Below are 27,389 nucleotides of genomic sequence, written 5' to 3'. Positions count from 1 at the left end.
TGGTATTATAAATACTAGTATTCGGTTTGGATTTGTATCAGTTAACTATTGCCACAGTTGTGCCACAGACCACCCATCTTAGTTTCCTGTGGCTGCTGTAAAAAAAATATCACAAGCCCTAGCTGGTTTTGGCTCAGTGGATAGAGCATCATTCTTCGGACTGAAGGGTCCTGTGTTTGATTCTGGTCAAGGACACATGCCCAGGACACATGCTTACTGCACCACTGTTTCAGAGGAGGCACCCTCAGAAAGGCTTCCAGCATTAACTCTTCTTTCCGTCTGACCAGGAGGGAGCTGACTTAGATTCAGTCCATTCATGTGAGTTGGACGCAAATAATATATTTCTCCTAGCTGAAACCGGTTTGGCTCAATGGTAGAGCGTCGGTCTACTAAAAGGTCCCGGGTTCAATTCCGGTCAAGGGCATGTACATTGGTTGCAGGCACATCTCCTGTAGGGGGTGTGCAAGAGACAGCTGGTCAATGTTTCTCTTTCATCGATGTTTCTAGCTCTCTATTTCTCTCCCTTCCTCTCTGTAAAAAATCAATAAAATATATTTTTTTAAAAGTTAAAAAAAACATATATATATATGTGTGTGTGTGTGTGTGTGTGTGTGTGTGTATACATATATATATATACATATATATACATATATATACATACATATATATTTCTCCTATCATACCCATTGGCTGTATCCGCTAACTCATTAGTATTTTAAAAAATACAGAGTTTTTAGTGGCCATCTCACACATCTTTAAGCCCGGATAATCTATTGGAGTGAACATAATCTCCTGCCATTCATGGAGTGATTGTAACATAAAGGCTCTCTCCTACGTGTGATTGAGTCCTCCTCATGCCCCCATAGAGCTTACGTTTTAACAAAACAAATTCATTTGACAGGCACATACTTGATTTTAAAGTAGAGAAGGCAACATCGAAAGAAGAATTATAAGTGCAAAGATTGATAGGTGCCCCTGCATAAACATTTAAAACTTCTATTTCTCAAAAAATACCATTGCATCACAGCATATTCAGTTACCTTCCCTCCCCACCCCCGCAAAACAAAAGGGAAAAGAAAATGCAATTACATTGGCATAGAATATAGCAAGGATTTCGTTCATAAAGCGGGAAGCCTGTTTATTAGTCTTTCTTTTGGATCATCTGCATTCTAAGTGTGGTTCCCCCTGGTGGTTGCACAATGGCAGCTCGGGATTTCAGCAGCCACATGTTTTCCCTCCTTGTTCCAGAAGTCACTTCTAGACAGTACTTGGACATTCTCTCAGGAGAGAGAGAACATTTTCTTTCTCAGAAACACCTAACCAAACTCTTTTCATGTTTTATTGGCATGAACCAAATAATCATGGCCAGGATTTGGTAAAAGGCAAAAAGCTAAGAAATCTTTGTAACTGTAATAAAAAGTTAGCTTATTTCTTGTAATGAAAAGCCCTAAAAAATCATTATATGAAATTATGAATATGTAATAGACCCAAAAAAAAGGAATGAAGAGAGAATTGACAAAAGAAAAGACTCAAATAGCTAGTAAGTTTTTTGGAAAATTATATAACAAAACAATTTAAATCATAGCAACAGTATATTATGCTATCAGTTGAGTTAATTCTTTTAACTATTCACATGGTAGAGTTTGGAAATGGGTGCTTTAATGTAGCAATTGAAAACATAAATGGATCACAACAGCGATTCTGTTTCTAAAACTTTGCCATAAATCAGTTGTGTTTGGGAATTTACCGTATTTTTCAGACCATAAGACGCTCCGGACCATAAGACGCACCAGTTTTTAGAGAAGGGAAATGAAGAAAAAAAGATTCTGAAACAAATAGTGTCCTAAAATATTTTATGTGCATTAAAACCCAACATCACAGTCATAAACACATGTAATCAACCCTTAAAGTAAACAGCAGCATTTAGAACCATTTTAGAGCCGGGCAAGCACATAGAGACCACACAGAGCCGGGCAAGTAAAAAAACTTTTTTTTTTAAAGTATATGTGTAGGCTATATTTGGACCATAAGACGCAGGGACTTTTCCCCCCCCATTTTTGGGGGGGGAAAAAGTGCGTCTTATGGTCCGAAAAATACGGTATTAACAATGATACTAAAAAAAAATAGAAGACACTGAAAATACCTTATACTAGGGGGTTATGTTTAACTGAATTACATGCAGCTAACTTAGTAATGTGAGGCCACTCAGAATCACTTTATGGGAGGATATCTGATCCCATGAGAAAATGTGCCTGATATATCAAATAAAAGCATTGCAAAGCACTTTATGATTATTATCTTTGATAATTATGATCTTTTTTACTTTTTATCTTTATTGTTGAAAGTATTACACGTGTCTCCCTTCCTCCCTCCATTGACCACTTTATGGTTATTATTTCATCTCAGTTTTGTATTAAATGCATACGCAACCATGAAAGAAAAATGGTTACATACATTTTTTAAACAACTTCCATATGGCAGTATACCTTAAACAGTTTCAAAAGATCATTGACATAATAAAAAAAAATATTGAAAACACCAATGACATAAGGGTAATTTTCTTAATTATTAAGATCTCATACAAACCAATAAAAAAGCCAATCCAAAGAAAATGAGTTTTTCAAAGTTTACCTACAAAGAATTACCTAATGACAGATAAAAACATAAATTTTTCAAAATAGATTCTAGGAAAGTTAGTTGAAAAATTAATCATATTCCTGTTATATCTGTTCTTACTTGATTGATATATGACACACAAAAAAAGCCCTCCATTTTCAAATATTGAGTTACAAAACATTTCTTGGGGAAGAAATAGATTAAGTAGTAGGATATTTTAGATTTGCAAGTACAAAGTTATGTTTCTGGTAAAATTGACAATAATAAAAATAGTAGTTAACTATGTGTACAGATATAAAACCTAAACCTGGCTGAGCAAATCTGGCATTGTATCTTATCCATATTTTTCTGTAAATAGTAGCATTTCTTTCTGTATCACCTAACATTATTCTAGCATGAGCTACTTATTACTCTGATCACATGTATCACCTATCAGTATGAGAAATCATGTATCCAAATAGCACAGTGGTGGTTTTTCTTTTTGAAATTGAGCTAGGACCAGTGATGGTCTTCATAGTTGATCATATTATGTTCTACTTGTGCTGTGTAAACTTGAACTATAGAATAGGCATCTGACCTTACTTATCCTGCCATTCCTCCATTAATTACAACCTAAGGCAAGAAAACGAAGCATATTTGATGTTTACCCTAAGAAATCCAAGGGCCTTTTTCCAGATTAGTCCCTTCCCCCAAGATTCAAAGTGCATCTTCGCCCGGTACCACCATCATAGTGAGCACCCGTACTGCTGGCATGTTGAGGTGCAGGGATTTGTTGAGGAGCCTGGGCCTAAGCCCCCTGCCCACTACCAGAGCCAGGCTGTTACCAGGAGCTGTGTGTGTGGTTAGTCACATTCTTCTGTAGAAACAGTGTTCCCGAGCCTGAAAAATGATCGTTTCCCAAAGCCAAGCATTTGCCAGCAAAACATATTATTGTATGACTTAACGAAACTACATCAAATGTATTCCCTGCTTTCCCTGTGGTGAATTACTAGTAAAAGAAACATCCTAGCACGATACCAATAATACATCATGGCCCTAGCCAGTTTGGTTCAGTGGATAGTGTCAGCCTGTGGACCAAAGGGTCCCGGGTTTGATTCCAGTCAAGGGTATGTACCTTGGTTGCAGGCTCCTCCTCAGCCCAGGCCCTGGTTGGGGCATGTACAAGAGGCAGCCAATTGATGTGTTTCTCCCACATCAATATTTCTCTCTGTCTTTTTTTTTTTAATATATTTTATTGATTTTTAACAGAGAGAGAGAGAGAGAGAGAGAGAGAGAGAGAGCTAGAAACGATGAGAGAGAAACATTGGCCAGCTGCCTCTTGCACACACCCTACCGGGGATGTGTCTGCAACCAATGTACATGCCCTTGACCGGAATCGAACCTGGGACCTTTCAGTCCACCGACCGATGCTCTACCACTGAGCCAAACTGGCTTCAGCTTCTCTCTGTCTTTTCCTCTGTCTTCCACACTCTCTAAAAATCAATGGAAAAATATCCTTATGTGAGGATTAAAAGCGGGGGAGGAAGATGTTTTTTAAAACACTTATTTTCAATGTATGTCAGGTGTCTGGCACACAGTAGTGAAATAATGATTTCCCTCGCACATGTGTCAAACACACGGCCCGCGGGCCAAATCCGTCCCGCCAGGCCTTGCAATGTGGCCCGCACCTCGCTGTCATCACTGCACTCCGCTGCGTTTCCATCACAATGACAGTTTATGACTGTTCAGTAAACCATTCGGCCCGCGATTTAGGCTGGATTTTAGATTTTGGCCCCTTCTCTGATTGAGTTCGACACCCCTACAAGGGTAATCACCGCAATCAGAAGTCGAAGATAGGGGTTGTCGGTTTCTTGTGCACCTTAGATCAAAAAGAACCTTTGAAATAACACTTTCAAGTTTTTGCTCAATATCAGTAGCTGTTCTGATAGAATATTCGAGAGGGTGCTCTAATAAGTCACTTGGTATACACCTTTGCCTCACAGGTAAAAAAAAAAAAAAAAAAAAAAAAAAACCTGAAGCCTGCTTAGGTTGACCTGATCCCCCGCCGCCGCAGCGCGGGCCCTCCCCCCCCACCCCCCTACTGGCCCGCCCTCCAGCCTTTGAGGAATGCGGGCCTCTCCCTCCAGGACAGGACTCTGCTCTCCAGCCCCACCGCGCCAGCCACGGAGCTGTCCGCTAAGTGGTGCTGGACTGTCAGAAGCAGCCTCACTTGTGGCAGAGGAATTCAAGCTTCGTTGCACAGAGGTTTGCGTCGATGGATGGGGTGTTTGACCATATCTTACTTTTTAAGGCATTAGTCGTAGTTGTTTCCCAGTTGTCTCATGGACATTTTGGGTCTCCCTAGGATGTCATAGGTATTTCCTGTTTTCCTTCAGATTCCCCAGAGAAACCACACAGATAAGTAGGAATTTGGGAAACTCTTGTAGAATAAGCAAACACTCCAGAGAATGCTTATGCCAACGTGGCATATTTGGGGATGGTATATCTTGACCCCCCTTCAAAATGAATGAGTAGTCTGTGTACAAAGGATTCTACAAACATGTTTTTTTAAATTCTGTTAAAGTTTATTTACATAGAACTTCCCCAAACCTTTATATGCTAATGTGCATCATGAATCTCCAAAAAGGAATCGCAGTCAGCAGCTTTCCCAAACTCACTAAGAATGGAACCCCTTTTTCAGGGAGCATGTCAAAAGGCCCTGTGTCCCAGAATTCATTTGGAACTCTTCAGGAATGAATGTTAGGATGCACCTTTGGCTGGTGCTTTCAAATAACCGTTGTTATCTGTGTTTTCTTTTTTTCAATGACCTAAGGAGGCATTCAGAATTGAGATCATGTGTAAGCATCTGCTGCAGAACTGTGCCGGGGTATGTTTTTAAGGAGTGCTACATGTTTAGATGTTGGGCATAAAGGAAGAAAAGTCAGCACATTGGTGACAAGGCAAAAGCCCAGCTGTGCCTGACTAGATGGTGAGCCACTTTGACATTAGATGGAGGTGGGTCTGGGGCTGACAAGGTGGTACATACCTTCAGACAAATTTGAAACGTCCCGAGACACCTCATTGGATCTTCTCAAATGCCCAGACACTTGACCAGATAGAACCCTGTAGTTCTGGGTCAAGAAGCAACTTTGAGAAAACCTTGACCCGAGAGATTTTGACGATGAATTATCTATTGGTACCTCCTTTTTAAAGAAAACAAACCAAACTATAAAGAAAGCAGCCTCTTTGGTACAGTTCCATCGAGGGCTAGCTTCTGAGCAAGGCTGACTCCTAAAGGGCCCGTCAGACTGACCTGACCTGTTGGCTGGAGTAATTTTCGTTTCATTTGTCTTCAAAACAGTTGTAATTTGGGTGCTGCTAGGGTTTGTGTTGAGCGGGGCTTTTGACTGTAATTGACCAAGAGGTTCAATTGCTTCTTGAAGTTGCAGTTACCAGGGGGTTGTCAGCTATGGCATCATCACAGTAAAGAATTCATTAATGGGCAACAGTTGTATGCACTAAAGAATTGCTAGGCTGATGGGTCTGGACAAGGCCACATAGAAAATGTATGAGTCCTAAATGAATGGTCACAGGGCAGCTGACTCAGCAAGTGAGCCTACCAGATCCAGATGAAGCTGCTCAGGGGTGGGTGTTTCTAAATTACATTCCTCGAAGCGTGCGCGCGCGCGCACACACACACACACACACACACACACACACGCACGCACGCACACACACATGCACATGCACTCACACACACATAATGCATGCAAACACACACACACACACACACACACACACACACACGCACGCACACACGCATGCACTTAAGTCCACCTGTTCACCTGCAGGGCTTATAAGGATCAAGCTCACATGCACTTTGCTTTTTTTTGTTGCTGTTGTTGGGGGTGCGTGTTTGTTTTTATTGTCTCTGTATTTTAATGATTTTAATTTGTTGATTGACTAAAGATTTGGTCGTTTCATTACTTCTTAATTTCCCCTAGATCATCTCAAAATGCTATTTCTATCTATAAAACTAAGGAATAGCATGTTAAGAATTATGCTAAGAACTTACCAATTATATCACTGGGTTTTATTTTCTTCTCAGTACATATTAAATGAGGGGTGAGGGGGACACATGGAGAACTAGAGAAAAAGGAGAGCTGGCCTGTGTTTATTTCGGAGACTAGACTGAAGATGTGTAATTGACCTACTTCTTCAGAGTGTAAACTAGAATCCTTCATCTCTTGCAAAGTACATCTTGTACTTTAATGACTGCCTGCTGTGGCTTTGCCGTGCCTGACCACGGAGGAAGTGTGTATCAGGGGAAAGCATAGCAGGGTTAAGACGGCACTATGAAACCTCTGGTTAACCATGACAGACGGTATTTACAGCCACTCCCACTCAGAAACCCTCACTGAGCAGGAAGGGGTAAGAACTGGAGAAACTTCAAGGACAGATGGGACCATGGTGGAAACAGCAGCAGACAAGAGGCATCTGCCTGGTTTTGGAAGCAAATGGGTGTGTAGTTAGTTACTCTCCCAAACAGGTGGAGAAGCTGAAATCTAAGTGCCTGCAGAGAAGGCAGCTGAGAGAGCCAGTTCACCTGGCCACAGGGCTCTGGAAAGACTCGGGAGTGGGAGGGACTGGCAGGGGTGAGGAGTAGAGCTCAGGGAGCAGGTTGATGATAAAGCTACAGGTGCATGCCTTGGCCAGCTGGCTCAGTTGGTTAAAAAATTGTCCTGTACACCAAAAGGTTGCAGGTTTGATATCTGGTCAGGGCACATAACTTGGTTGTGGGTTTGATCCTGGGTCAGAGTGCATACAGAAAGTGACTGATCAGTGTTTCTCTCTCACATTGTTGGCTCACGCTCTCTCTCTCTCACACACACACACACACACATACAACCAATAAAAAGGCATATCCTCAGGTGAGGATTTTAAAAAGATAAAATTGCAGGTTCACAAAATTCCTTCCCCCCAAATTTCCTGAAATTAACAAAAATGGGAAAATACAAAACATGTCATCAACCTGGAAACCAAAAAGAGATCGCAACTTTATACCATAAACTTTGAGAAGTGTCATCCAAAAAATAAAAACTGGACCAAGTGAAAGAAGGTGCATATATATATATATATATATATATATATATATTCATCAAAAAAAAGTCTAGAACACAGAGAAGTACCAGGAGGGAATTCTGAGAAGCCTTGCTGCTTTTCAGGGCTCTGGGTTTTAGTATAAAGAGATACCAGAAGGAAGACTCACTGGGAATAACCCACACCTCCACTGGGAACCCTTTCTTCCATCAAGAAGTCATCTTCCTTTAGTCAAGAAAAGTCAAGGAAGTTTACCATCTTTTCTGCCTTTGATGCATCAATACATGGGCAAGGAACAAGGGACAGGGGACACATCTACTGGGAATAATTATTACAGCCAAACGTAGAGAAAGCTCCACAAGACATAGCAAAAAGGATGTCAGGAACCTACTCTGCACCAGGCAGGGGAGCAGACCTCACGTGCACTCCTTTTATTTGTATTAGGGAAGGAACCCAATGACCCCTCAGCCCCAGCTCTCTCTGCACTCTGTTTGAGCATCTGAAAGACAGGATGAGGCAAATAAAAAATGGACCTCCCATCCATGTGATCTGTGGAAGAATAAAATCAGATCTAATTGGACACTATTTAGGGTAGATGGAATGCTGAGAAGGAAAGATTTCAGGTCACATTGACATATGACTAAGGCAAAAAAAATTCTGCATATACCAAAAGAGACAAAAGTTCAAATACTCATAACAACCAATGCATGGAGTTTTCCAGCTCCCCACCACTCACAGTTTGGTGTACATTATCTCCTTTAGTCCTCACAGTAGCATCACAAGGCAAGCATCATTTTCATCCGCATATTTATAGATAGGAAAACTAGGTTAGGAGCTTGCTCAAGTTAAACCAGCTGGTAAGAGTGAGGTCAGGCCGAAACCGGTTTAGCTCAGTGGATAGAACATCGGCCTGCAGACTGAAAGATCCCAGGTTCGATTCCGGTCAAGGGCATGTACCTTGGTTGCAGAGGCAGCTGATCAATGTTTCTCTCTTATCGATGTTTCTGGCTCTCTAGCTCTCTCCCTTCCTCTCTGTAAAAAATCAATAAAATACATATTAAAAAAAAAAAAAAGAGAGAGAGAGTGAGGTCAGGACTTGAACACAGGCAGTCTGAGTCCGGGGCCTGTTCTCATCTGCTCTGCTCTTCTCTGCCATTTAACATACAACACTCTAGGCACCTGCTTTGTACTCTCAGATTAAAGAGAATAGAAATTCGCTGGCCTTGCACCCTTTCTTGAAAGCTCCTGGAGGGAGGAAAACCAAGAAAAAGAAAAACTTGCACCCAGGAATCAGGAATCCAACAGAAAGAGTGCAGTGGCCTGGAGAGGAATGTGAAAGAGAAAGATTCGATTGACAACTGGAAAAATTATTGTTGATTATTTAATGGGTCTGTTAGAGCATTTGACATTAGTAGTAGGTATCCTATGTAATGAAAGATTAATATGCAAATTGACCCTAAGGCAAAACGACTAGTCACTATGACACACACTGACCACCGGGGGGCAGGTGCTCAATGCAGGAGCTGCCCCCCCTGGTGGTCAGTGCACTCCCACCAGAGAGTTTCACTCAGCCACAAGTCAGGATGACAGCTGTGAGAATTTTCATGCACCAGGCCTCTAGTATAGTAAATAAAGCACACTTTTAAAATAAGACAGCTGTTAAAGACAAGTTAAAACAAATTTCCCTGGCATAGTAATGAGAGGGTAGTCCTATTATACAGTGGTGAATCAAATTAATATGGAATATGAATATAGTATTTAAATTATACTATATAACACAATAAAATAAACACTGTCGACTTTAAAATTTAAATGTATTTATTATGGGAATGATAAAGGAGAGGTTTGAGTGATGATGAGAGAGCTACATCACCAACTTCTGTAATTTTGGTATGTCTGAAAGGATCAACCAAGAAATAATAGTGAGCGTGATATTAGTAAATACCAGAAGATGCGGTTAAAGTTGTTTGGGTGGAATGGGACTTCACCGTGGGGTTAGGTGGGCAAGGGGAAGAGCTACTTTTTTTTTTTTACTTTAGCATTTCTGTACTATTTGATTTTTCAACTAGACTAAACAAAGAATACAGATGACATTTTAAAGGTTCAAAAGAACAACAACTGTGCCTTAAAAAAGCACTTATAAAAATTTTTTTTCCCAAATTGCTAAAGCCTCTAACCAAAAACATTTTAATAAGAAGCTCTATAAAACACTTCTTAGAAATTAAAGATTGGTTTCCTCTATATATGTAGCTCCAGGGAGTCTTAATTTCCTTCCTCTTAAAAGAAAGGCAACAAACAGTATGAAACCTTAAAAATGTGTTTTCTTTAAGAAACTGAATCACAGACGTCCACCCTGTAATTGTATTCTTTTGGTTTTTCAAGATGCTAAAGAAGGAACTTTTATTTTAGTGCCTGGGTGGAGGCGTAACAAAGCCATTTGTAGGATGTATTCGGCTACAGAGCAGGGGGCCCTTTTGACTAAAAAGGGTTTCTGTACCAAGGCCGCAGAATGAGTTTCCATTGCCCCATTGTCTGTATATTCTGTTTCTGTGTGAACCTGAGGTTCCTACCACAGATTGCTCCTAGGCATGTTTTCCTTCCACATCATGGTTTTCCTAAACCTGTTGGTTCCTCTGTGGGGTCCCCTGATGACCTCCTCACATGTGGTATGCAAACAGATCTATTGTGCAGCAGGCTGAAAAGGGAGATCTTTGCAAACACATGGTGCCAATTTAGGAGTCTGCACCAAGAGGCTCAAGATGACTGAATAAAAGAGGCATTGCATGATTTTTTCTGAGATAAACTGGTGGGCACAGTTGGGGATTTGAGAAGAAATAAAAGAAACCTGAAGGAATCTGGGGAACCATATGGTGGGCTTAGAACTAGAGGTTGCAAATCTTGGTCTTAAGAGGCCAGAGGCAGTCAGGGAAATAACACCCTCAGCTTGAGCATTGGGATGGTCATTTAAGAAGCAGCAGTAAATAACTGGAGCATGATGATAGTGTATACAAGGAGCTTATTATCATAGAAAGCAGTTAGAGTTGTTTGAGGGTTGTGGATTGGAGTAGCAGAAAGGAGAAGAAGGGTTTGTATTGGAAATACTGTGGAAGCAAGACTTGGGTGGTGATGGAGAGCATATATAGGGAGAGAGCCATTGATGAAGATTACACTGCTTTCTCTTTGCTTGAGAGACTGAGATGTATGGGAACCTAAAAATATGTAAGAGACTGAGATGTATGGGAACCTAAAAAATATGTAAGTGTGGCTCAGTGTTGAATCATTGACCCATGAACCAGATCACAGTTCAATTGCCAGTCAGGGCACATTCTCAGATTGTGGGCTTGATCCCCTCTAGGGGGTGTGCCAGAGACAGCTGATCAGTGACCCTCTCTCATCACTGATGTTTCTATTCCTGTCTCCCTTTCCCTTCCTCTCTCTGAAATCAATAAAAATATATTTTTTAAAAGTATATATATATATACACTAATAAAAGGTAATATGCTAATTAGACTTGTAGACCTTCTGGACAAAGCCATGGTGGCGAGGCAGAGGCAGAGACGGTAGAGGCAATCAGGCCGGCAGGGGAGGGCAGTTGAAGGAAATCAGGCTGGCAGGGGGGTGGGGGCAGTTGGGTGTGAGTAGGCAAGCAGGCAGAATGGTTAGGGGCAATCAGGCAGGCAGGCAGGTGAGTGGTTTGGAGCCAACAGTCTTGGCTAGCAAGAGGGATGTCCCAGATTGGATAGGGTGCAGGCTGGGTTTAGGAACACCCCCTCCTGTGCACTGGGCCACAAATATATATATATATCTCCAACTTCCCCATGTTTAAATAAAGCTGGCATTGAGCCCTGGCCAGGTAACTCAGCAGGTTAGAGCATCCTCCCCATTTGCCAAGGTTGTGGGTTTGTTCTTCAGTCAGGGCACACACAAGAATCAAGCAATGAATGCATAATTAATAGGAGAACCAATCAATGTCTCTCTCTCTCTCTCTCTCCCTCTCTCTCTCTCTCTCTCTCTCTCTCTCTCTCTCTCTCTATATATATATATATATATATATATATATATATATATACACAATATATATATATATATATATATATATATCCCTCCTCCCCCTTTCCCCCTTCCTCTCTATCTAAAAATTAAAAAGTTGGCAATGAGACATTTATATATTGTCTGACTTCTGAGCACTAAAAAGATTTTAACGATTCATATAGTATTGGTCATCTGTTTTGTTTTTTGTTTTCTAAATACATTTTTATTGATTTCAGAGAGGAAGGGAGAGGGGGAGAAAGAAACATCACTGATGAGAGATGGGTAATCTGTTTTGCCCTTCCTGCAGGAATACATCTAAATCCTAGGGCGTTTACACAGCACCTGCAGGGGGGATGCCCAGGCTGCGTGTGAGTCAGTTTGTAAATGCAGTGTGGTATTGCCCTCGGGGCCTGTGTACATGCTCTGTGTGAGAACTACAAATGTTGATGGCTTTTGGTTTTCTGACTCATCTTGTTCCCTTTCAACATTCTTAAAAACATTTATCCCAAGATATTTGTAGTTCGTCGTCATTCTTCTTTTTGTGACCATAACGTTAAATCTACTTCAAACTCAGCACACTCTCCAGTGTAGACAGCAGTGCCCAGGTAGACAGCTGGACCAAAATGACGGGCCCGACTCCCCACCGCCACCTGTTGGTGGCTGACAGAATTGACATGCTTTGGCTCAGGCAGATTCGGGTGGCTCCTGCAAGTTCTCCAGTTGAGTTTATAAGCAGAGGAGGGTCTATGGTTTCAAAGTGAAATCTACTACTCAGGCAGCCAGCATCACTTTTCTTGTTCTCTCCTCTGTCGGGAAGGTGTGGCGAGGCACGCTGGCCCGCATGCGGTACAAGAGGACCAAGGCAGCCCTGACCATCATCAGATACTACCGGCACTACAAGGTGAAGTCCTACATCCGCGAGGTGGCTCGGCGCTTCCACGGCGTCAAGACCATGAGAGACCACGGGAAGCACGTCAAGTGGCCAACCCCTCCCAAAGTTCTTCGCCGCTTCGAGGAGCACCTCCAGGCCATTTTTAATAGGTAAGAACTTGTTCGCATGTGCTGCCGCCGTTGATGGCAGCACACTTAAGGTGTCATCTCGAAATCACAGTTCTTAGACCAGGAGACTGGCTCAGCTCCTTGCCGTTCGAACATGTCTCCAGTTTTGTAGACTTTGATTTCACAAGGCATCTGTTCCCCTCTCAAAATAGCAGTACTGTCCATTGATTTTTTTTTTTCTTCCCTGTAGCCATCTAGACAGCAGCATGCTGCCTCCCCTGGATCAAGCCATATTGAAGGTGTTATTGGCATGCAGACTCTACTTTCTTCTAGTAGCAAAAAATAGCTATTAAAATCACCGCAAATAACTCACACTGGGATTTCTCTCCATCCTTTCCACGCAGTGGTTGTCTGTCCTGCTTACCTTAAACTCACAAGGAGTTTATGATACATGCCACTGCCCAAGCCTCACCTCCAGAAACACCTGTCTGATGGAGCTGGGGAGTGGGGGCCTAAACAGAAGTCCTTTTTAAAGTTTCCCAGGAGATTTTTTTTAAAATATATTTTATTGATTTTTTTTTTTTTTACAGAGAGGAAGGGAGAGAGAGATAGAGAGCTAGAAACATCGATGAGAGAGAAACATCGACCAGCTGCCTCTTGCACACCCCCTACCGGGAGTGTGCCCACAACCATGGTACATACCCTTGACCAGAATCGAACCTGGGACCTTTCAGTCCGCAGACCGACGCTCTACAACTGAGCCAAACCGGCTTCGGCTTCCCTGGAGATTTTAAATTATAAAGGAGGAAATAACTGTTTTAGAGCATGCAGTATTTTTTAAATAAACAAGCATCTATGTGATACCTTTCCACCCATTCTTCATTTTTTGTTTTATAAACTGCCCTGAATCTGAATGTTTAGTTATTTATTACTCCTTGTTCTTGATTGTTTGAGCTTATTTGTTGCCAGTGTGTGCCAGATACATTTAGCTTTGTCTTAGGTGCAGCTGTCTAGTCCCATATGCTAAGCTAATGGCCCTCAAATGTGGTCATTTGGTGGCATAATGGTCCACATGGAACACCAAAGTCATTGAGAGGTTGGATGTAAATTGGTGGCAGATGTCAGGTGATTAAAAAAATGCACAGGAAGAAAATTTTATATTACATATCTTATTTGCTTTCAAAGCAGAAGAATGAGTGCTCATAAAAAGGAAAAAAAAATCAAACAGTGCAGATTTATTGAAAGCAAAAATACCTAAATTCTCAGGTGTAATACTATCGATGTTCATTGTAGTCTTGGCAGCCTTTTTAATGCACACATAAGTGTTTTTTCATGAATTGTACTCTCTGCAACCTGCATTTTTTACATAATCTAAAACGTAATTAAGTGATACATGAATACATGCTCATTTTTTAAAGTGAAATAACATAAAAAACATATAGGATATAAAGTTGAAATCCTCCACGCCTCCTCTTGTCTCTCCCTATTTTATTTCTTTCCCCTGAACTAACCACTCATTAACAATTAGTTTATATCCTTCTAAACCTTTGTCCTTGCTTTTACAAACACACACTTGTAAGAGACAGCATGAGGTAATGGTTAGGAACACAAACCCTGGAGCCTGGGTTCATATTTTAGCTCTGCCATTGAATAGCTGTGTAATCTTGGGAAAATTAGTTAACCTCTCTGTGACTCAGCTTCCTTATCTGTAAAAGGACTGTAGCAATAGTAACTGCTCATAGGGTTGTTGAAAGAATTATGAGTAAATACATATATAAAACATTTCATACTATGAGTGCATATGTATCTAGAGTCACATATAATTTGGAATTTTTCCCTCTTTTACACAAGCGAGATTATAATTATGGTTATGTGACTTAGAAATAAGTCTTGAAGACCTGTGCATGACAACAAATAAAGATCTAAGTAATATTTTTAATGGATGCAAAGAATTATTATTTTCGATTATGTTGCTCTGTGGCCACTACAGTCTTCCTTAGATTTTGAGGTTTTATGTGTGGCCTACAGTTGATTAATTTTTGTAAAATTTAGTGGCAATATATACTCAGCACCTGCTGTCCCACAGGCATTGACTTAGGTTCCAGGTATATGGTGGCAAGCAGCCAAGATGCAAAAGACGGTCCCAGGCATCTTAGGGCTTGCAGTCAATGAGCATTTTGAAAAGACTGCGCCTGCTCAGTTTATTGACTTGTTTCTCTCCTTTCCCTCCCCCCCTCCCTCCCCCTCCCTTCCCCCCCCCTCTCTCTCTCTTTCCCCCCCCCCCCTCTCTCCAGTTGTATTAATCTAGTCCAAAGGCAAAATAGTGTATATATATGTTACTGTTTTTGGAGTAACATACAAGCAGTCTGGGTTCATTCTACTTAATGGCAGCTTCTTGTTTGAGAATGAATGGTCTTGTGTTTCTGCAGTCGAATACATTGTGTTTATTTAATCATAGATGGCGAGCAGCTCAGCTCATCAAGACCATCCCCGCTTCAGACCTGCCCCAGGTCAGGGCAAAGGTTGCAGCCATGGAGATGCTGAAGGGTCAAAGGGCTGACCTTGGGCTCCAAAGGGCCTGGGAAGGCAACTATCTTGCTTCGGTAAGTGCAGGAGAACTAAGTGGGTTCACTCTGGCTCCTTTAACAAAACAAAACAAAAAAACAAAAGTAGAATAATTTTTCTCCAAGAATTTATAGAAAAATCGACACCTTTAGAAACGAAATCCTATGAGCAACACTAAACTAAAAGTTTTATTGCTTCCAGGTGTACAACAGCTGATGTTTCCCCCACGTTAAAAAGGGTGTTCTGTCTTCTGTCTGTGTGTATTAGGTACACACTCTACCATGGCTCTGACCATTTAAACCTTCCCTTGCATAACTCAGCAACTATTTTTAGCCATCATCTTTATATCAGTTATTCCCAAAGCCCTGTTTCATCCTCTCTCCGATCCCTTATTTTAAATTTTTACTACTATAGGACCTTTGTTGTTAAAAACAACCCTTTAGTACTTAGCCCCTGGGATGGGGAGGTAAAATGTAAAGCGTGTACAACGTCATGAGCTTAGTAATAAAGCCGTGCGCTGAGAGCTCACTTTTTCACCTGAAATGCTAAGCATCGTCATTTGATCACACTGCCTGTCTCTTTCAGAAGCCAGACACACCTCAGACCTCAGGCACTTTCGTCCCCGTTGCCAATGAACTGAAACGGAAGGACAAGTACATGAACGTCCTCTTCTCCTGTCACGTCCGTAAGGTAAGGCGATCTTGAGACAGACCTCCTCGATCTTGAAGCGCCCTGAGACACGCCTTCAGTGAAACAGTGATAGGCACTGCTGGCTCTGTCCTCAGGTGGCTGTGCCTGTCCGTGGGAGGCATGGATGGAAGGAGAGTGGATATTTTTAGCAACCATTCTTCTTAAAACAGGAGAGTTGGGGACCTCCTAGAAGTCAAGGATCCGTATTTTACTGAATATCTATCTTTCAAACACATACTTGTCTGCCTATATTTAATGGTCATTGAATACTTTTTTATACATGTTTTATTGCTGGGGGTTTTTTTTGTGTGTGTGGTTTTTTTTTATTTCAGGGAGGCAGGGAGAGGGAGAAAGAGATAGAAACATCAATGATGACAGGATCATTGATCAGCTGCCTCCTGCACACTACACACTAGGGATTGAGCCCACAATGCAGGCATATGCCCTGAACTGGAATCAAACCCATGACCTCCTTATCTATAGCTCAGTGCTCAACCACTGAGCCACACCAGGAAGAGGGAAGAAGAATGTAGTTTGGAAAAGTGAGAAGGACATAGGGAGATTCGGAAGGGAGGGGAAAGGTTATGTGCTAGGGATATATTTGCTCACCTGGAGCAGGATGTGTGTGGACCATTATTTACCTGGAGATGAGCACAGCTGGGCAAGTGGAACAGGTGGAAGTGGAAAAGTGGAAAGCAAGGAACATAGTTGGGTTTTAAAAAATAATAATAATAATTTTAAAAATTATTTAGAAAAGGAGAGAGAAAAGAAATTGAAATAACTATAAAAGAACATTTTGTAAAAATATGCAAATTATGCAAATAAATTTTAAAATGTTAATTAAGTGGGTGGGTTTAAGAAAAACGTTGCCTAGCTTAACCCCAGGAGAGATTTTGATATAAATACACCAATATTCAAAGGAAGAATTAAGAAAATACCAGGCAAAACTGGTTTGGCTCAATGGATAGAGCGTCGGCCTGCAGACTCAAGGGTCCCGGGTTCGATTCCTGTCAAGGGCATGTACCTTGGTTGTGGGCATATCCCCAGTGGGGGGTGTGCAGGAGGAGGTGATTGATGTTCCTCTTTCATCGATGTTTCTAACTTTCTATCCTTCTCCCTTCCTCTCTGTAAAAATCAATAAAATATATTTTAAAAAGAAAATATCAAAGAGTTACCTCACAACAAAGGTTCAGGTTTAGGTGATTTTAGAGGTTTTTTTGTTTCACATTTTCAAAAAATACAAATTACAGTGTTATTCCGATCAAAATAATGAAAAGATTTTTTTTGTATAAATGTGGGGAACTTTAAAATCTTAATAACTAGTGTTTGCAAGAGTTTAGAGAAACTCTGTTGGTGGGTCATAAAACAAGCCTCAGTAAATCTAAAAAGATTGAAATCTTACAAAGTATATTCTCTGACAATAACGGAGTGAAATTAGGAAAGAAGAACAGAAAGCAATTTCGGGGATGCACAGATAGGTGGGAATTCGGTGACACACTCCTGAGTAACCAGTGGTCAAAAAAGAGATCACAGGGAAATCAGACATTTGGAAAAGAAGACACAACGTAGCAAAACTTATGGGAGGTAGTGAAAGCCATCTTAGAGGGAAATGTGATAGAAGAGATGGAAGATCTCATATCAATAATCTGATCGTCTACCTTAAGACACTGCTAAAAAAAACAACAACAAACTAACCCAAAGCAAGCAGAAAAATAAAATAAATAATAAAGATTAGAGCAGAAACCAATTAAATAGAGAATATAAAAATAATAGGGAATAAAGCAACAAAACCAAAAATTTTAGTTTTGACAGATCTTTAGTTAGACTGACCAAATACTATAATACAATAGAAGAAGGAGCTTGAACTACTCATGAAGTTCAAAAAAACATAACTGCTAGCATTCAGACATTCAATTCAATGTAATAAAAACTTTTTAATAACAATGTAGAAAGCAGTCTGCTTTAAACGTAGAATGAAATAAATGTCACCAAGGAAAGTTTGCTAGTATCTCAGAGTGATTACCAAAGTCCCGAGTCTAATTCTGAGCTGCATTTCAGAAACCCTTGTTTATAAGTGTACCTAGGGTTGATCAGCCAATCAGGAAATGCCTTTTGCTAACCAGAGTTCACTGACCCCCACAAAAAAAGTATAAGCCCTAATGCCAGTTTAGTGAATTTAACCAAGGAATGTACCATTCCAGCCATTTCTGAGAGTCCTCATTTCCACTATCTAGGATTCTTCCTCTCTAGAATCAAGGTAACTATGAAGTCACATTAGTAATCAGGACAAGGGATCAAAGACCATTGGGTGGTGGTGACAGCCATCCTCTACTCTGGAAAAGTCTCTGGTGCCTCTGATTCTTTTTTTCCAGGGGTGACAATGGGATGTCTAACGGCATGCTCTCCCTGGCTCCTCCTGGATAAAAAGTGAAAAATTCTTAGCCATTCTCCTGTATTTTTTAAAACAATATTTTTGTTGATTTCAGAGAGGAAGGGAGAGAGAGAGAGAAACATCAGTGATGAGAGAGAATCACTGATCAGCTGCCTCCTGCACACCCCACACTGGGAATCGAGCCCACAACCTTTCCAGGTGCCCTGACTGAGATCAAACAGGGATCTCCTGCTTCATAGGTTGATGCTCAACCACTGAGCCAGGCTCCTGTATTTCTAAATTCAAAGCAAAATAGTACTTCTCCATACTATAGGTAATGTCCTTTTTAGAGTCTTTTAATCCCAAAGATGTACCAAGAAGAACTGGACACGATTTCAGTAAAGTCCTTTTCTTTATGCCTTGATTTTTTTTTGATTTTTTTTTTTATGAACCAGCCAATTTCTATCAACTACTGTCATAAACTCTCCTTTAAGATGGGAGACTTCTGCAGATAGCTGCTCTCGCTCTCATAATAGGTTTGACTCTCCGGGGAATCTTTCTCTCTGGGCTCTGTGGTGCTGACTGAACCTGTAAACAGATCCTTAGGAGTGTTTAGGCAAAAGCAAGATGACAGGGATTTTTTTTCTTTAGTAGAGGATTTTAGTTTGGGTAAAAGAAGAAATAAGATGAGATAGTATCTAATATTGAGTCTGCAATCCAGTTTTTCTATTACGTTATGGATTTACTTGGAAGAGAATTAGTGTTCCTATGCCATAATTATTTTAACGTAATTTGCATTTACAGATTTACATATGTATAGGACAAGTTTTTCTTGCCCGGCTGATGTGGTTCAGTGGTTGAGTATCAACCTATGAACCAGGAGGTCAAGGTTCCATTCCAGTCAGGGCACATGCCTGGGTTGTGGGCTCGATCCCCAGTAGGAGGCATACAGGAAGCAGCTGATCATGTTTCTCTCTCATCGATGTTTCTGTCTATCCTCCCTTCCTCTCTCTAAAATCAATAAAAATATTTTTAAGCTTTTCTTTCCATTTTGATTTAGCTGAGTTATGCCACCTAAAGCTATCACTGAATTGCATGGCATCCCTCCCACTAGATCCATGTTCTAAGGACGATTTGAGTTGCTAAGAAGCAAGGTAAAGATTTATGACCTGTTCTCTGTAGGAATTACATTTTTACACTAAAAAAAAAAAAGGATGTAATATTTCTAAACATTGTCAGTAAAATTGCTGCTTTGAGGTTTTTGTTTGTCAGTTTCTAGATTTAGTCACGGACATAGCATAGAAAGGACAATACTCTCCACTTGACCTCTGTGGCCTATCGTTTATGACTCTTGCATGAACTTATGAAATTATGCAGAAGCATCTTTTCATACTTTTTTGCAGCACACGCATATTTTTTAATACAAATTCACAAAAGATGAGGGACATTACTTTGGCTTATTATTCAGATTTTGTCTTTGATGTTCTCTTGTCTCCATATTCTCAGATGGGTACACATGTTCTCCAACATGGGTTTCTGTTGAATCTGAGTGTGTTTTTAAAAAGGGCCCCAAGCTTCATGTTGAACATGCTCTCTATGTGCAGCATCCTCAGAGCCTTGAATGAACTCGTGGGTTATGACCATCCCACGGTAGGCTGTGGTTTGCATTGTTCCTCAAACCAGCTGAACTGGGATCCCTTTCTTGTACCAAGCATCACACAAGGCTAGTGTTGTGCAACACAGCCTAGCAAAGGCTGATGTACCCGCTCTGCAGTCTCTCGTTTCGAGTCTCTGACAAGTGCCAGTTCACTTTCCTGGCAAACACTGTTGCCGTGTGCCATGAATAAACACCATAAAGAATAGTTACTATTTCACCACATATACTCTATTTTACTATTTTTTAAAATATGTTTTATTGATTTCAGAGAGGAAGGGAGAGGGGGAGAGAGAGAGAAACATCAATGATGAGAGAGAATCACTGATCAGCTGCCTCCTGCACACCCCACACTGGGGATCAAGCCTGACCGGGAATCAAACCGTGACCTCTAGGTTCATACGGCTATACGTAACCACGGAGCCACACCAGCTGGGCTCTATTTTACTCTTTATTGCTCTTCATTTTTGTCAAGACTAAAAAATATACTTTGGTTATAAGGATATGTTTAGAGAACTGACTGATTTCTAAAGCTATGAGGCGAAAGAGAGAAGACTGAATGAAATTCAAACTGAAACTGGAATCTTAGTTTGCTATCTTTTACATATAATATATCTTCTGTGTCCCATCCATCTGTCTTAATTTACTCAGGTCCTACCAACACTGTCCATGTTTTCAAATGAATGTCCAACATCTTTGTTGCATCTTAAAAACAAGATCTTGGAAGCAGGGAAGGAGGTTTATATATCACAACTGTAGCTTTTATTCTCCTTAGTGGAGGGTTTTTAGTGGTCTTTTTTATTGTTTTACTTTGCTTTTCCTTCTAATCACTGAGAAACATGACCTTGTAGTTCCTCAGAATTTTTTTTTAATTTTTAAAAAAATTTTTTATTACTATTGGAGGAAGGGGTAGAGAGATTTGTTGTTCCACTTATTTATGCATTCACTGCTTGATTTTTTTAAAATATATTTTATTGATTTTTTACAGAGAGGAAGAGAGAGGGATAGAGAATTAGAAACATCGATGAGAGAGAATCATCAATCAGCTGCCTCTTATGCACCCCCTACTGGGGATGTGTCCACAACCAAGTTACATGCTCTTGACCGGAATCGAACCTGGGACCTTTCAGTCTGCAGGCTGACGCTCTATCCACTGAGCCAAACCGGTTTTGGCACTGCTTGATTCTTATACATGCCCTGACAGGGGAATCAAACCTGCAACCTTGGTGTATCCAGACAACGCTCTGACCAACTGAGCTACCCAGCCAGGGTGTTCTTTAGAAATTTTTAGTGCTCAGTACCTTGATTTATATATTACCCAAGTCTAAAATTAAAACCTGCTAATCAGCAAGTAGCTAACTGCATAGTTACACAGGTCCCTTCATTAATCTGTTAGAAAAAGATGTGCCTACAAATGAAGCATTTCTTACTAGCTAGTAAAGTAGCACTCTACAGAATCACACACACGCACATTTCCTCCCAATCCCATTATCTAATCTTATTTTCTTTATACATTGTATGAAATTATTTTCACTTACAACCTTCTTATCTGTCTCCACTCATCTGCCGTCCTAGTCTCAGATTTGTACCATAACCAAGGGCTTTCTGTCATTCCTTTGTATGTCATCAGCAACTTATAAAGTACTTGAAAATGCTCATTGTAAATTTGGGGAAAGAAAATATTTATCAAATCACTTAATTCAAGTGAATATTTACTAGTATCATTTCTTTAATAGGAGATGTACACTGGATTAACACATGTAGAAAAATTAATTCAGTTCCAATTCTTACAACAAAATTGCAAGTTTAAAGATTTTTAAGGGTAGCTATTACCAAGTAATGCGCATGGCAAATACAGGCACAGGTCTCTTTCATAGTTACATCTCACTCAGGACAGTCTGGCTGCCAGCACTCTGTGTGCATGGCTGGCCATGAAACTTAATACTCTGATGGCATTTGTGGAATATAATGAACAACATAAACTGGTTAACAAAAGTAGATCCAGAGACGTAGAAGCATCGAGCAGTCTATCAAACCTCAAAGGGAAGGCATGGGAGAGTGGAAGGAGGGGAAAGGTAATAGATCAACCAAAGGACTTGTATGCATGCATATAAGCATAATCAATGGACACAGACAGTAGGGGGATGTGGGCATGTGCTGGGCGGTGGGAGCAGCCAGGGAGAGGTCAATGAAAAGGAGACATATGTAATACTTTAATCAATAAAGAATTTAAATTTTTAAAAAATACTCTGACGGGAAAAATTAAACTCATTAAAAAAAAAAAAAAACGCTTTATGAGAAAAGACAGCATACAAATAAATCTCACCCACTCCAACCAGGAGAATAAATAATTTTAAATCAGCATGCTTCTCCCGTGCCTGCAGTGCTAGAGATCTTTTTATTAAAGAGGTGGCTTACTCATAAAGGGGCACGCAGCCCCAGGTACATAAAAGCAAGCCGCCCACAGCTCCCTTTTCTTCAGTGCAGCAGTCACGGTTTTCCAGGTCCAAACTGGGCAAGAGGGACGTTAGCTATTGAGCACCCGTGCTCTTATTCGCCCCTGGGGGGGTTTTGTTCTGACATTATGCAACCTCCCACGTGCTGCAGCCTCTCCCATCTGACAGCTCCCATATCAACACCGATTGGCCCATGGGAGAAAGGAGAGTTCTTAAAATTATCCTGTGGGACTTAAAGCAGCGGTCACCAACCTTTCGGACCTCACGGACCACCAATGTCTACAGACCACCGGTTGGCGATCACTGATTTAAAGGACTCTCACAACCCACAGATGAGCAGGGATGTAGTATCACTTTACAGGTTGCCCACTTCTCTGTTGGGGGCTGTGAGGTACAAGGCAAAAGTCACCATAAGATCATGACCCGCCAGGAGCTAACTTACTGTTGATGAAATACTAAGGCAGGAAATAAAAATCTGCCATGGAGCCCAGCCGTAGGCAGCTGCCTAGGTTACCTTGTACTTAGGTACGTGTTACACTGCTGGGAGAGCAGCAGCCGCAAGCTGGCTGGCATCCTGGGCCTGGTTCCTACCCACTCTGTTGTTAACTATACCAGGATGCCCGCATAATTGAAAAAAAAAAAAAAAAAAAAAAAAAAAAAAAAAAAAAAAAATCTGCCATGGATAGTTGGGATTCTACATTGTTTTTGTTTTGTCTTTGTATTGTGGTAGATAATTTATATACAGGTAAATACTCATTATCTAAAGTGTGCAGGTGAGTTTGGACTAGGACACACCCCTGTGTAAATTTAAACGCCTTTCCATCACCCTAAAAACCTCCTCAAGCCCCGTCCCCACCGCCACCAAATGCAGCCACTGTTCCCATCGCCTTTACCATACACTCGATTTGCTGTTTCCTGACCTTCATTAAGAAAGAAATCATACAGTTTTATGTAAGATTTTTACTTTGAAGTGAACTTGTTAGTCTTCTTTATAACTAATTTGATAACTTATCTGTAGCAGTTTTATAAGGAAAGCAGCTTTTTTATGTATTCCAATTTAAAACCATTTGTATAATCTCTTATATTGACTGAATTAGACCTAGATTAGTGGGTTATAGTCATTCGATTACTTATCACAAGGTTTAATAAGTAACATCAATCTCTTGCCAAACATAGCTTCAACTATAAGTTTAAAAAAAACACAGTGTTCTACACCGCTATTTTGACAAGTACATTTCTTATAACGAGCATTCATGGTCTAAAAATTACAAGTCTAGCTGTCCTTGAAATTGTTCAAGCTTTCCAATTATTAAATGAAAAATTAGCACTTTTAACAGAGAGATAATAGAGAGTAACTCAACTTCGTAAGTAGAACCTACAGACTAAGGATAGATGTAACTTGATTGTATTGGTATTTTGGACATATTGGCCAACATTCTTTCCTGTCTTTCTTCTTTTAAAAAAAAATATATATTTTAATTGATTTTTTCTAGAGAAGAAGGTAGAAAGATAGAGAGAAACATCGATGAGAGAGAGACATCGATCAGCTGCCTCCTGCACCCGCCCTACTGGGGATATGCCCGCAACTAAGGTACATGCCCTTGACCAGAATCGAACCTGGGACCTTTCAGTCCACAGGCCAATGCTCTATCCACTGACCCAAATGGTTTCAGCTCTTTCCTGTCTTTCTTGCTGAACAAAGAGTAACGATGGATTCAGGGTTTTACATCAGCAAAAGCACTCACGCCAGTGCTCCTCCTATCTCAAGTATTCTGCTTTAAAAACCTTGTGCCCTTTATATCAATGTTAATTTTCTAATTTCATTCTTGATTCTACTTATAATCTATTTCTCCTACAACTGTGGATAGAAGTTCAGAGAAAACTGATCGTTTTTTCACCATAGGAATTGAAAGGGTTTTATAATGGAATGAAAACTTAAGCAATATCTTGAAATATTCATAGTAGATAAAAAAGAAAAAGGAAGGAGAAAATCAGAAACATAGAGAACATAACATCACACAGGAGCGGAAGAAATAAATAAGTAGTGTTATGGCGGATAGGAAAACTTGAAAGTTGGGTAAAAGATCACAGAATCTGAAGAAAGGGACCTTGGGAATCCCTAGACTTCCTACTGCAGCACAAACCCCCTCTACCACACCACATCAGATATCCACTGAGCTTCCGCTTGAACCCTACAGGGGGCACTTACTGCCTTCTCGTAGGGCCCCTTCTCTTTATGGGTAGTCATAATTAAGAGACAGTTATTTGTGCTGTAGGCAAGAAGGTACTGTCCATTTTTGAACAAGTTTATTTAATGGCACACTGTCATTATAGTCTAGAGCCGTGGTCGGCAAACTGCGGCTCTCGAGCCACATGCAGCTCTTTGGCCCCTTGAGTGTGGCTCTTCCACAAAATACCATAGCCTAGGCGAGTCTATTTTGAAGAAGTGACGTTAGAAGAAGTTTAAGTTTAAAAAAATTTGGCTCTCAAAAGAAATTTCAATCGTTGTACTGTTGATATTTGGCTCTGTTGACTAATGAGTTGGCCAACCACTGTTCTAGAGAATTTAATCTGCATTAGGAAAGGGGCAGAATGAGTTGTTTCATATGGGGGTTACCTTTTTCTTTTACAGCTTCATTGAGATATAATTCATACAGCATCTTATGCACCATTTTAAATCACACAATCCAGCAGTTATTAGTATAGTCACAGAGTTGGATCTCCATTACCACAATCAATGTTTGAACGTTTTTATGTACCCCAAAAAGAAACCCCACACTCCTTAGCCATCATCCCACCAGATCTCTCATCTCCCCCAGCCCTACGTAACTACTAATCTATAGCCTGTTTCTATCCATTTGCTGCTTCTGGATATTTCATATAAATGGAATCATGCAGTATAAGGTACTTGGTGACTGGCTGACATTACTTAACACGTTTTTAAGATTCATCCATGTTATAGCATGTATCAGTAGTTCACTTTCTATTGCCAATTTATATTCCATTGTGTGAATACATCACATTTTATTTACCCAGGCCAATGTCAGTTGGGTGGATATTGGGTGGTCTCTCCTTTTTTGGCTATTATGATTAATGCTGCAGTGAACATTCAAACACAAGTTTTTATGTGATTCTATTGTCAATTCCTACCTAGGAGTGAAGTTTCTGGGTCATATAGTAACACTCTGTTTATCTAGCTAAGGAACTGCCAGACTTTTCCAAAATGACTGCACCACGTTATATTCCCACCAGTGGTGGTGAGGGCTCCAGTTCCTCCACACCCTGACCAGCACTTGTTACTGTCCATCCTCTTTGTCATCACCGTCCCAATGGGTATGACATGACATTTCATTGTAGTTCCAATTTACATTTCCCTGGTGGCTGATGACATCAGCATGTGTTCATGAGCTTATTGGCTATTTGTATGTCTTCTCTGGAGAAATGTGTATTCACAATTAAAAACCCATTTTTTTTAATTGTGGATTTTTTTGTCCTTTTATTATTGAGTTCTGTATTCTAAATACAATATATATTTTATTCTTTGTATGTTTTAAATACATGTCCCTTATCCGGTATATGATTTGTACACATTTTCTCCTATTCGGTGGGTTATCTTTTCATTTTTTTTATAGTGTCTGAGTTACATGGTTTGAGTCTTTTAAAAATATTTTTTTATTGATTTTTTTTTACAGAGAGGAAGGGAGAGAGATAGTTAGAAACATCGATGAGTCATCAATCAGCTGCCTCTTGCACACCCCCTACTGGGGATGTGCCCGCAACCACGGTACATGTCCTTGACCAGAATAGAACCTGGGACCTTTCAGTCCATAGGCTCTATCCACTGAGCCAAACCGGTTTTGGCTGGTTTGAGTCTTTTAATCATTGTGGGATTGTGTGTGTGTGTGGTTTGCTTGTTTTTTCCCTTATGTTCTAAAATCACGGAGTTTAAATTGTAAAGTTCCACAGATCTGGACGCTGCTCCTGCTTTTGCATCTCCGCTGCATCCAGTAGAGTGGCCGTCTGTTAAAGGCTGCATCTCCGCCGCCAGCCGCCTCTGCCCCTTGTCGTTTTCCTCAGAGATCATTGAGCCTCATGCCTCATGAGATGGTACAGTTGTTGGTTGGTTTTCTTGCAGGTCAATCGGTTCAGTAAGGTGGAAGACCGCGCCATTTTCGTCACTGATCGCCACCTCTATAAGATGGACCCCACGAAGCAGTACAAAGTGATGAAGACCATCCCTCTGTACAACGTGAGTGTTCTCGCTTCTCTCTGAGCAGAGGAGCACCAGCCCGGGTGGGTTCATGAGCCGCTCATGGGCTGACAGTGTGATCACAGGAACCTTCGAGGCTGTAGAAACCCTTGAAATGTTGCGCCCATCTTACGTTTTATACAAATGTACAGTTTTCTCTTAGGAGGAGCCAAGGCTTCCAGTGATTAATGGAAGCTTTTCTTTTCTTTTTTTTTAAAGCGTAAAGACTCTGCATTCTGTGTGATCTTTCTCTAGTCTTCATTCTACTCACTACTTCACTGTTGTGGATACATAATGTGTTTTCTCATTTATTTTCATAAGGCTTGTTCTTCCTCTGTGCCTAATCCCGCTCATTGCTTCAATGTGGTGACACCTAATATATTTTCTTATTTATTTTCATAAGGCGTGTTTTTATACAGAAATGGAATCAGGTAGAGGAACAGTAGTGAATTACTTTATGAAAGCAAAGCATTACCACTCTTTTAAATGCAAAATGTATGCTGCTCCCAGTTCTTTTCAGCAATATATTTTACCTCTGATCTCCACCCACTCGGTGGCTCACTGTCTCCAAGGGCTTTTCAGATTCTGGAATCAACTCCTTATTTGAAATGAGAAATTTGGTAGGTGTCTCTTTGAATTTCAATACAAGATTTCTTTTTCATTTTTCCCCCCTGCTGT

General features: G+C 40.6%; 1 protein-coding gene across 1 annotated transcript in view; it reads left to right on the top strand.

Annotated features, from left to right (window-relative positions):
* Positions 1 to 27,389, top strand: part of MYO1D (myosin ID) — a 255,527-nt gene that overhangs the window by 140,577 nt on the left and 87,561 nt on the right. Inside the window, exons 17-20 of the mRNA XM_036454229.2 lie at positions 12,545 to 12,768; positions 15,185 to 15,329; positions 15,877 to 15,981; positions 26,598 to 26,711. Coding sequence (XP_036310122.1) covers positions 12,545 to 12,768; positions 15,185 to 15,329; positions 15,877 to 15,981; positions 26,598 to 26,711 — 588 coding nt within the window. The remainder of the gene's footprint in view (positions 1 to 12,544; positions 12,769 to 15,184; positions 15,330 to 15,876; positions 15,982 to 26,597; positions 26,712 to 27,389) is intronic.

Source organism: Pipistrellus kuhlii, unplaced genomic scaffold (assembly GCF_014108245.1).
Source record: "Pipistrellus kuhlii isolate mPipKuh1 unplaced genomic scaffold, mPipKuh1.p scaffold_m20_p_28, whole genome shotgun sequence".
Taxonomy (NCBI): Eukaryota; Metazoa; Chordata; class Mammalia; order Chiroptera; family Vespertilionidae; genus Pipistrellus; species Pipistrellus kuhlii.
This window is presented reverse-complemented; position numbering and strand designations above follow the sequence as displayed.